The sequence below is a fragment of the Notothenia coriiceps genome, unplaced genomic scaffold, assembly GCF_000735185.1.
Source record: "Notothenia coriiceps isolate Sejong01 unplaced genomic scaffold, NC01 NC01_scaffold00027437, whole genome shotgun sequence".
Taxonomy (NCBI): Eukaryota; Metazoa; Chordata; class Actinopteri; order Perciformes; family Nototheniidae; genus Notothenia; species Notothenia coriiceps.
This window is the reverse complement of record NW_011360138.1, coordinates 40,771-52,299: the sequence shown is the minus strand read 5'-3', so window position 1 is coordinate 52,299 and position 11,529 is coordinate 40,771. Positions and strand designations below refer to the sequence as shown.

At 40.8% G+C, this 11,529-nt stretch overlaps 2 protein-coding genes across 2 annotated transcripts; both read right to left on the bottom strand.

Annotated features, from left to right (window-relative positions):
* Nucleotides 1-1,669: 1,669 nt before the first annotated feature.
* On the bottom strand, nt 1,670-6,987 carry LOC104957590 (retinol dehydrogenase 12-like). The gene is made up of 5 exons (XM_010785233.1): nt 6,833-6,987; nt 6,080-6,195; nt 3,958-4,113; nt 3,678-3,782; nt 1,670-1,893 (listed from the first exon to the last, which is right to left on the bottom strand). The coding sequence occupies exons 1-5, from the start codon at nt 6,841-6,843 to the stop codon at nt 1,670-1,672; spliced, it is 612 nt and encodes a 203-aa protein (XP_010783535.1). The 5' UTR covers nt 6,844-6,987.
* Nucleotides 6,988-7,424: 437 nt separating this feature from the next.
* On the bottom strand, nt 7,425-11,269 carry LOC104957588 (retinol dehydrogenase 12). The gene is made up of 7 exons (XM_010785231.1): nt 11,158-11,269; nt 10,670-10,785; nt 10,195-10,350; nt 10,010-10,114; nt 9,494-9,703; nt 8,785-8,977; nt 7,425-7,751 (listed from the first exon to the last, which is right to left on the bottom strand). The coding sequence occupies exons 1-7, from the start codon at nt 11,169-11,171 to the stop codon at nt 7,649-7,651; spliced, it is 897 nt and encodes a 298-aa protein (XP_010783533.1). The 5' UTR covers nt 11,172-11,269; the 3' UTR covers nt 7,425-7,648.
* Nucleotides 11,270-11,529: the final 260 nt, after the last annotated feature.

Below are 11,529 nucleotides of genomic sequence, written 5' to 3'. Positions count from 1 at the left end.
TTTACAGATAGCAACAGTCAGCTTGTTGGTTGCAGCTGCTCTGGCTGAGGGCTCCTTTCTACCGCCCGGACGAGAGAGGGTAATGATACACGCTGCGGCCAGACAGGAAACATGTGACTTATCAGTAACTTTAGACATCGTAAAACAATTTTAAACAAGATTTTATTGTAGATTATACATTGTACTGATACCAACTATATAATATTTACCTTGTTCATTAAAATTAAAAATATATTTAATTTTTAAATATATATTTTTATTTATTTTAAATTTTGAATGACAATCAAACATGTGGGAAGAAGGGGGGGCGGCGCCCCTATGGGCCGGCCGCCACTGTTGATAGCGTTATGTGTTTATATTGTTTATTGTTGAATTTCTCCTTGAGATACAGTAATTGACTGTGACAGACGGATAACTTAAATGGAGAAATGTGATATGTTTGTAAAGTACAGCTATTTGAATGTAACTATGTGTACTTTGAATTTTGAATAAGAAGCAATCCAGACGATCAACCGGATCCTGTGTATAATTCTTGCTGCTGCACTTTTCTGTTTTTTACAGATATAATTTATTGTTGCTGTGGTACCCAAGATTTTGGGACCCGTAACACTGAGTTTTAGGTATAGTAGCCAAATCTCCTGCTAATAAAAATGTATATCTGGCTCTTGAGGGGCTCTGAAGTGAAGTGTACTTCTTGCGCCAAATACATCAATAAAAGTAAATCAAAGTTTATTTTATCAGCTCAATATCACAAATGTTACTTTTGTCTCATGGGGCTTTAAGGTTTATACAGAACATGAATATGCTGGAAATTCCCGGCTGTAACTTTTTTAATATTTATTGAAGACAGAAGAGTATGAGTTTCTCCTCGCACTGTGCACAACTTGACACAAAGCTCCCAAATAAAAGGGACTGGTCCGAAAAGTACACTTGTTATAAATGTTGTCGTATCCACAGAAAGCTACCAAGCAAAACAACATTGTGTGAAACACGCTGTTACGTGCTGGGTGTGTTTTTCTCTGTCTCTGCTGTGCAGGTACACCTGGTCCGCCCCTGGCTCCGCCTTCCCCAGGTGTCCTGATGACATTCAGCTGGGGATGACTTAAAGAGGAGAAGCTGAAGGAGAAGAGTTCTCTTTTTCCCGTCCTGAAACCGAGGGATTACGACCGTGGCTTTCCTCTCACCTCATGTGGATATATATATATATATTTGCTGTATTTATTGTGTGAACTCTGGAGGATATTAGTATAGGTTTTTCGTGGCTTTGTTTCCTTCCCAGTAGGCTGTGTTTGGACCTCTGGGTAGAGGAGGGAAGTCTGGGTCCTACGGCTCATGGTGTGGCTGGCCCAGGCCCCCTTCTTGTTTGTTTTACGCTGTCCTCCAGACTTGGTTCCTTTCTGCCGGTAGGCATGCATGTGAGTGACGGCTGTGCCACAAATAAATGCCCGTCGATAACTAAATTCTGTGTTAGGCGAGGTTGTTTTTATGTTGCGGGTCTTCCCACGAGCCACTACCGCTTGGTAGAGGGACGGGACGTAACAATCCTTCAAGACCAGACATTAATACTTGAACCTCCTTCATGCGATCACATAATCCTGTGTATCCTTATATCATGGCTACAGCATAAATGTGTGAATTATATGTTCTTACTGATGTGCTTATAAATGCATCATCTCACCTCACCTTGTAACTGTTTGGCAAGCGAGCGTGCAAACATGACGTTAGCCAGCTTGCTCTGCCCGTAGGCCTTCATGGTGTCGTAACTCCTCTCGCTGTTGATGTCATCGAGTCGCAGCCCGGTCCAGGTGTGGGCGACCGATGCCACGACCACGATACGGGCGGGGGCTGAGCGCTTGATGAGGTCCAGCAGCAGGTAAGTCAACAGGAAGTGACCTGGGTAAAGCCATGAGACACATGCTTTCAGGCTATTGTCTCACGTTGTAAAAATCCTTACCTAAGCTGTGATGGATTTCACTAACACCATGAAACGCTCTGATCCGGTAAACTTTATTTTACTGGGAAACGCAGGGATATAAATGAGAGATTGAAGGGTTTAAGATCATAAACACAACAGTCGGTGTTGCAGATTTACCATGCCGCATTCAGCTCGGAAAATCCACCTCATTAATTCCCCCTGTGCCTTTCATCCACTCAACAAAGGTTTTTTGTTCTCATATTCAGAAATAATGCAATTATATATATTTTTTTTAGTAGCAAAGAAATTGTTTTAAATGTGAGTGCTGTAGTCCTCTTCAACATGTTTTTATCATTCCAACTCAAGCATGCTTTCCCTGACCAGCATCTCCTCGTCTATTGTTTACAGAGGCTCCTGTGATTTATTTCATAGCAAAATGCATTGAACTCAAATGTTGCGATTGGCTTAACTAGTTTCTTTTTAATCACACAATAACACCATTTCACTTACAACACAGTCAAACAACTGAATTGAATGAAGCACAGTGCATATGGTCAGTCCAAATTCTGCTGCAACAGTTCAAATTATTCAATGTACTCAAATTCCAGACAGGAAAACAAACTTATGGAGTTTCACAATGTTATTCCAGATCACGGATGTTCCCAGAGGAATGAATGAACTTCCAGTTGACCTGCATATGTATACAAAGCTAGTTTACAATGTTTTTACTTTTTTTCAATATTCTTTATCCCTTACACTGCACTGATGTTCAGGTTTACAGAACTTTTGCTATCATGATATTGAGGACCAGGTCTCTTTCTGTTTCTTCCTCTCTGGGGACCTTTGTCTCACCTTGTGCATCTCTTTATTTCAACCTCTTACAATCACAACCCCCTATGAAGTGCTAACACAATGGTGGCATTACTGCAGTGGTTGCTTGTCATAGTAAACAAAGTACGTTGTTCATAATGAGGTCATGATTCTAGTTTATGGACCACACTTGGATACCCTGACGTAAAGAACATATGGATTGATGCTCTGCATGTACAATACATGAGAAAACATGCCTTTGTCTCCTTACATTTTCTCAGCTCAGTTCAAGTTGATATCACCCCAGGTACATTTAATGTGACCAACAATGAACTGTATGCAAACGGAAATACAAAGGAATATTTGCAAAAGCTGTCCTTCTGTTCAGGATGCACATACACAATACTGATTCCTCTGTAGAGGAAACGTAAAGATCCTGTGGGATGTGGTTTTTGCTTTCCTGACTATTGTCCTGATGTCTGTTTCACGTTGACCTAAGCAGAGTTTATCGTTATTTAAACAATGTGTGTGTGTGTGTGTGTGTGTGTGTGTGTGTGTGTGTGTGTGTTGCATATGTGTGTGTTTTGCATATGTGTGTGGGTGATCATATTCGAGCACAGACTGTTCTTCACCATCTCAGGCTGTGACAAAAATACCACGGTGGATAGGATACTTTGAAGGGAAGCCATGGTTCAAAACGGGGAAAAAACACTGACAGCTTGAAGATAACAGTGACTCTGGTCCATTTTCCTGGCTGACATGTTGGACAGCTTGGTTTTACATGTGTACACCAACTATTATGCAATACAATATTTGTACCATCTTCAAAAAGGAAAATCCAGCCTGTGACCTTATTATGAAATCCCTCAAACACATGCCACATTTTGTTGTCATGTGCATTATCATGACATTTATAATCCAGGTAGACGCCACAATTTCTAGAATGACTTACCCAAATGATTGACGCCTAACTGCATTTCGAACCCGTCAGCAGTCTTGGAGTAGGGACACATCATGACGCCTGCATTATTTATCAGGATATTCACTTGTTTTTCCTCTGAAAAGATCATCCCACACAAACACCATAATATGTAAGGAGTTATTCGGCAAAAAAGAGGCAGAAATCCAAGAAATGGACTGCATTTATAGCACTTTTACATATGGACAGGAGAAAGTAGGGATTGAACCACAAACTGTCCGATATAGGAAGACATTAATGTTAAGTGTCATACCTTTGTTGATGATTTCAGCAAACGCTCGGATGGACTTGGTGTCAGAGAGATCCAGTTTTCTGATGACCACATTCTCATTCCCCGTGTCTTCCATGATGTCCGTCCTGGCCTCCTCTGCCCTCTCTAGGTCCCTGCAAGCCATGACGATACGTGCACCTAAAAAACCAGGGGCCAAAGGTCACAACCTATGATAATAATATCAAGTTCTCTCCAGCCCATGCCATCAACATCCCACAGTCTGAATAAACACAGCTCAGGTTAACGAGGAACTTTAAAACTCCCAGAGCTACAACTTGTTTATTTGTGCCGCAGCACCCACATGTTCTTGTAGAAACCCCACATTTAGAAACTGCAATGATGGATAGAGCATTTCAATATGAACTCTGGCCTTACTCGAGGCTTTCTCTTTGTGCTGCACATCTTACACCTCAGGAAAAATCCCAAGACAGAGTACAAATACTAATTGCTGAATATAAACTTTACAGTGCTATATTAAGGCTTCAAAGTTTCCAAACTCTAAATTACAAAAGCTCATTGGCAGGCAAACACAGCTACCTACGTCAATCAAGGAGGAAGTGGGGAAATCTCTCGGTGTACTTCCAATCATCCCCTACTGTTCTCTAACCTCTCATTTAGCATCTCATTTAGCCGCATAGACACAAGAGCCTCTCAACTGTGACATTCTCATTCGCCTCTGACGCAGATTATTATGCATCCCCTTAATGAGCCCAAAATAGGGGCACAGACACACACTCTCTAACACACAAACGTGCACGCACAAACTAGCAAATACATAGACAACTACCCCCACAACACACACACACACAAAATTGATGCTATGCCCACCAATTACGGAATAGGAGAGCCATTAATCAGTTGGAGCGTAGCGTCTGCATCCCATCACAGTGTCTTTGTTTTCGCCGCTGTTCCCATGTGGGAAAATAACAATCGTTCCCACATTTCCCGGTTGCCAAGCTCACTCAATTAAATTAGGAACTAACAGAGATAATCTAAGGTTATGCTGAGTCAAGTTAAAGACCCTCCAACAGATGCATGCATAAATAATGTCAGTATGTAAATAAGGACAAGAGGAAAATCATATTTAAATCTGATCATGCTCTGCATATTCAGATTCCACACTACTTAACTTTGTCAACATTGTAAATTAATGTTATACCCAACCAATACATTATTAAAACAAGTTTAAGATTCAGTTTGGTTGTCCTGATACGTCGCCCACAGGAACCGCCTTCTGTTATGAATCACTGCAAATCGAATCATGTTGGCATCATGTCATTACATAATCACATTTACTGAAATGGGAGACTGTTATTCGACAGGGAATTCTCCAGAAGCGAGACCAGAGTGTTATTGTTTTCCTCTGGCGGCAATGATTCTTTTTGTCCTGTCTTTCCTTTGTCACCATTCATTTCTCATGTTGCTCTGCAAATATACTCATTTCTATTTACTACAAGATAGATTAATGGACAGAATCATGATTTCTAGTTGCCCTTTTGATCTACAAAACGCCCACATGCATGCACTTAGACAAATGCACAGTGGGGTTGTTTTTCAAGGTAGATGCCATGCTGAGACTCATTTAAAGTTCACCCTCCAATCTCTCTTTGTTTCCTGTCTGGCTCGGAGGGCAACAGACCCTCACAATGCTTCCTCTGTCCCCTGGATGCATCATCTGCCTTCCATCACTGCCAGTGGTCTTTCACTTGGATTGGTGTTAAGCAAAAAGCTCTCTTTTGGCATCTCTTTTTCCTTCTGCCCTGTGTTTTCGTCTCAGAATGAGTCAAAGGTAACCTGAGGCTTCTGAGAGTCCGACCAAAACGTATTCAGCATGAGCACATTGAACAGGAACACAAGTGGGATTACGCTTCAATAGTGTAGTCAGGACAAAAGATCACAATGTGTAGCTCAGACCACCCAAAGCATTAGAGGTGCTTATCTCCAGGGAACAAAAGTGGAATGTGTAGGCCAAGTCACAGTTTGAAAGTTAGAGAAAATGAAAAAAAAAACCACACACACACACACACACACACACACACACACACACACACACACACACACACACACACACACACACACACGTTTTTTTTCAAGCAGTGAGTACCTCTTCTGGCCAGGTCCCTTGCAGTTTCCTTTCCAATGCCAGTGTTGGCTCCGGTGATGATGGCGGTTTTCCCATCTAACCTCTCTTCAGAGGACCAGCGATAACAGCACACATGTCTGGACCAATCACAGGAAAACACACATCAATCAAAAACAGTTGCTCCCTTCAAGATTAGTATTTAAATGTGCAATCCCCCCCCCTGTTTTTGCTGACTGTAATCTGCTTTGTTTATTTACACACATTCATTCAGAAACAAGATTATTTGAGGAATTTTCCAAAAGAGTGAAGACATTTGGAATTATTTTTAGAGAAGAATCAACTTTGCAAAACAGATCCCACACATTGATGATTTCAGTGACTTTAAACACATGTTGACATTTCTATTACATGTAAGCACTTATATTTAGGCATGTTTGCTGTATCCTGTAATAGGTCCTGTATTATTATCTTCTTTGTATGTGATAATGACATGAACCTGGCTATTTTCTGTAAGAATAACAGAAAATCTTTAGTTTGTATCAATAATCAAACAAAATCAGAGTGGTTAATTCAACGGTTCATTTACCAAATAAATGAAGTCGTATGATTAACAAGCAAAGCAAAACGGTCTGGATCGACGCAGAATACACATTTGAACACAGGTCTCTTTACTGCTGGCACGGTGCAACGTAATCTCCCTAAAATTACTAACAGTTCCGTTAATAATAGAGCCACCGTCCTACCGTGTGTTACCGGCTGTGTGTGTTTTCCTACCTGCATTTCATTGTTCCTCCGGAGCAACAGATTCACCTCAGGAAAGCACTTTATCCAGACTGAACCACCTCCTCTAGTGCTCCCACACTTCGTGCCTGCCATCCCCACCCCGCCGCGGTTTGTTTCGTGACATTCCGCGGCTGGCCAATCAGGAGCGAGCGGACGCATAATTGATCGACAAATTGCTCCACAGCCGGAGAAACTCAAATTTCACAGCGAACTGACCCCAGAACAGTGATGGCAAATCTATACTGTCAATATAATCCTTTTTTTTTTTTTTTGCTGTGTTTGACACTAAGCATTAGGAAGAGGCCAAATCAACCCTCATGAATAACTCACTTAAAGTGATATTGTAGCAGGAGGCTTCCTATCAGAGGTTTATCTCGAGGTTCTCAAATATTAAATTAGACCAGTTTGTTAATACCTAATCCCAGTATTGGGAGTGTAGGCCTACACTGTAACAAAAAACACATTATTGGTAATTATCAAATAAGATATTCAGAAAAATAGTTATTAAAACAACAGTGAACATTTAGAATATGATGCTTAATGCTGACATCTGATTTACAACAAAAGATGAGTACATTGGCCGTTTGGAATACCAGTGATAGTGTTTATTAGCAACAGCTATTGATCATTGCTTTCCCCAACCTTTGATCATCTCTTTAATCATTACCTGATTATGACCCATCCCCTATCACAGGTTCAGAATTCACTAAATCTAATTATCAGCATAATATCTGTTAACATTAAGGATATATTTATGTGCTTGTATACAGTGCTTCAAAGCCTGTAGGAGAGCAAATTAATATGAGTTTATCTCCAGCGGATGCCTAGCATGTGGCAGCTCACAGCCCACAGCTTCAAAGCGGTGCCATCATCCTGTCCGGCCCGGGAGCTCTCTGCACCGGAACAGTCCCTAATGAGAGGAAACACACACACATTATTACCTTTCAACATGCAAGTTGTTCAACGTTTCAAGGCTTGTATTGTCATGTGAGCATATAGCTACACTGTAGTTATGACAATGCAAATCTAAGTTCACAGGCTCCTCCAACAGTGCAACACAATAAAACAGATAAAATAGTACGTAGGTAAATCCAATATAATATAATAGAAACAGTGCAGAATAGTCTACAGTAATTGGAATATTGATGCAAACAGATGAATGCTTGTATTTTAGAGTTTTAAACATTTGTGTAATTTAATCCTCCTCCATTGTGAGATAAAACAAAATCAATGATGCATGATAGCTTCTAGAATCTAGATCCATTCATGTGTGTCTCATGAATAAAGTCTCTGTTGTGCATTCAGTGCCTTATTAACTGCTGTAAAGGCTTTTAGTCTTAACTGTAATGTAGCTGATTAACATGTTTTCGCATCTTTTAAGAAGACTGTGTGTGGTGTGTGCAGTAGGCTAGTTCTGCAAACTCTCCTGCTGACACACAAGGTACGTCCTTTCTATCTCTTCTTCAATTGGGGCTAAATGTGTTAAAGGTCCCATGTCATGCTTTTCTGGTTATTACAAAAGTGGAATGTGTAGGCGAAGACACAGTTTGAAAGTTAGAGAAAATGAAAGGGGCAGCAGGTTTACATTTATGTCACAGAGACGCACATTTGCTCCAACAAGCCGTTTAGGACAGAGAGTGAATACACATACTATACAGAGATGCTGTATGAGAAACCAATGTGAGTTTGGAAAATTGAACAATATAAATCTATTTTAGTAGACCTCAACAATGGAATTATGATCAGTAGAAATGGCCATGACATGGGACCTTTAAGCACAACTACAATTACCAACATTATGCACTATGAAACATCAGATTCTTTAAATGTGTAATGATGCTACCCGACATCGGATTTGACCTCTTAGGAGGCTTGTTGGTTTTGCTGATTTAAATTGATGTTACTGAGGTATTGCTGCAGCTGTGTTGTCATTGCAGACTGACTTGTAGTATCCTCCAGTGAGCAGCTGGCTCTCAGGAGTGACGGTGCAGTAGATGCTGGTGTAGGCTCCCTCTGCCGGGGTCTTCATCAGGAAACCGATGGTCTTGGTTATGGCCACAAGAGGGCGCCCCAGGTGCCTCATTATTTCAGTGTTCACTATGCCAGGGTCCACAGAGTAAGCCATCACACCTAGAGCTGAGGCAAAAGAAGGTTTTTAGATACAGGATTTGTTTAAAATGAGTTGATGCCGATGGCAAACCCACAAAATACAATCAAAAAAGGTGTTTTGGTCAACCTGAAATGAAGGAAACCCTTACGACAACCCATTAAAAGTCAAACACAAATGACAAATGTGAAGTATTTAAAGATAAATATCAGAATCTTGGTAAATAAATGCTAGGCTAAATATTTAATAAAGCCATCCTTCACTTGAAAGCATCTCTGTATAAATGAATAGTTTATAAGTGAGATTGAGAAACAAGGTGTTATCTGTGGAGCGATGAAAGTTAGTTTTATTTTTACAAACAAGTTTCTCCATGCTATGTTTTTAGCCCGGAGCCGTTGTGGTTGAGGCATGAGACTCTCACACTGGAGAAAGATGCAGATCCATTTTTTACGCACAGGGAAGAAGACAGATAGGCACAGAACAGACATTAAGTCACACATACATGTGCATAGTGCTGTCCTCTCTTACAGAAGCACACAGCCTACCCTCAGTCCTTTTGGCCAGCTCGCTGGTGAACAGCACGTTGGCCAGCTTGCTCTGAGCGTAGGCCCTGACCGGGTGGTAGGCTCTGTCTCCGCTCAGGTCATCAAACTGGATCTTGCCCATGGTGTGAGCTAATGAGGACAAGTTGATGACCCGGGATGGGGCCGAGTGCTTCAGAAGGTCCAGTAACAGGAAGGTCAGGAAGAAATGACCTGAGGAGGGGGATCATGTGTAGAAGTAGAGAGAAAGAAGAAGAAATGAGACACAGAGAAGGCAAAATGAAGCAACTTAATATGCAACGTTTAAATAAATACACAAAGGCTTTAGAGACACAAAATGAACTTGTTAGTTAGCTATGGTTAGAATGCAAATTGTTCATTTCTAAAATGAAAATTAGAGTGGCTGCTGTCAGGGACCTATACCATTTTTGTTAGATTTGTTTTATCAATGAGAAGCTAGAATGTATCAAACATCCCCAGCATTCACTAAACAAAGGGACACCTCTAAAAAACTCCTACCTAGGTGATTGACTCCAAACTGCATCTCATACCCATCCACTGTGGTGGCGAACGGGCACATGGCCACGCCTGCATTGTTGATCAGGAAGTGAAGAGTCTTCTCATCTGGATCACAAAAGTTACCTGATTACTTTATGAAAAATGTATGCAGTATTCTGGAGTTCATGTGTGTGCATGCCACCTACTGTTGTAGATATTCTCAGCGAACAGGCAGATGGATTTGGTGTCGGCCAGGTCCAGATGCCTGGCCACGACCTTTGCCCCCTTCACCTCTCTCATGATGTCCCGAACCGCCTGCTCCCCCCTCGCCATGTCTCTGCACGCCAAAATCACCCGCGCACCTGCAGAGATGAACTCTCTTAATGTTGAATGAATGCATCCATTTATGTTGAAATCTGAACAAAGTGAGGTGGTTTTAAGCTCACTTTTAAAGGCAATATTTGTAATTCCAATGTATCTGCTGTTTTTTATTGAAACCAGTATTCGTTCCATAAGAAAGTTAGGTTTATTTATATAATTTAATTTGGACCTTGGAGCCACCTCATTATGTTTGATAATCTTGCATGATATCTTGCACACACAGAAAATCTAAATTGCACAGCCAAGATATTAATACAAACTGCCTATCATCATGGTATTCATTTTATTTTGTTTACTTGCCTCTGCCAGCCAGGTCTTTGGCCGTCTCTTTGCCTATTCCAACGTTGGCCCCCGTCACTATAGCTGTCTTCCCTTCTAGACGCACATCTGAAGACCACTGAGGGATTAACTGAGACCTGAGGAGGGAGGAAATGAAGTAAACTAGATTAGAGAAATATTAAGGGAGATCTTGACCTCAAGCATCCGATTAAATCCAACTTGTACTGTCAATCGAATAAAAAAAGGCTAGTGGAGGGAATAAATGATTGTTTATGTGACATAGCTTACAGTAACTTAATTACAAGGTGCCTGAGGTTTACCATTTGAGGCTAAACAGTGAATGCCAGACACAACAGTCATCATATCAAATTAAGTTAAAGGTCACTTTGCAATTTCCTTTGACATTTCAGCGTCTGTCTAAACTGACCAAAGTCATCTCCAACCATCTTTTACCCAAATCCTGCTAAATACATTTAATTTGTGAATGTTCTAAATGATCATTTTCATACCTGAGTGCCTGCATTTTAGAAGTTGATGAGGAGAAATGGCAAAATCTCCTAAAAAAGTGGGTCCTTGCTTTGAGGGTGTTGTCTCACGACTCCGGTCCAAGATGTGAAAGAAACTTTTAACTTCAGAGTGCGTTGGTGAATCAATACTCCTCTGTTAAAAGTCTGTTAATGTAACCAATCAATTTGGCAGGATTTAAAATACTGATATACAATTACTGGTGAGAGGTCACATGGCACAGGCTATATTTCAATAAACCCAAGTAACAGAGAACTGTTTGTATATTTAGTGACATATTTATAATGCTTACTATTAATACTTTAGAATGACCCTGACGGACCTTCCGATTGGTGTAATGTGTGATCTTTTTTTCT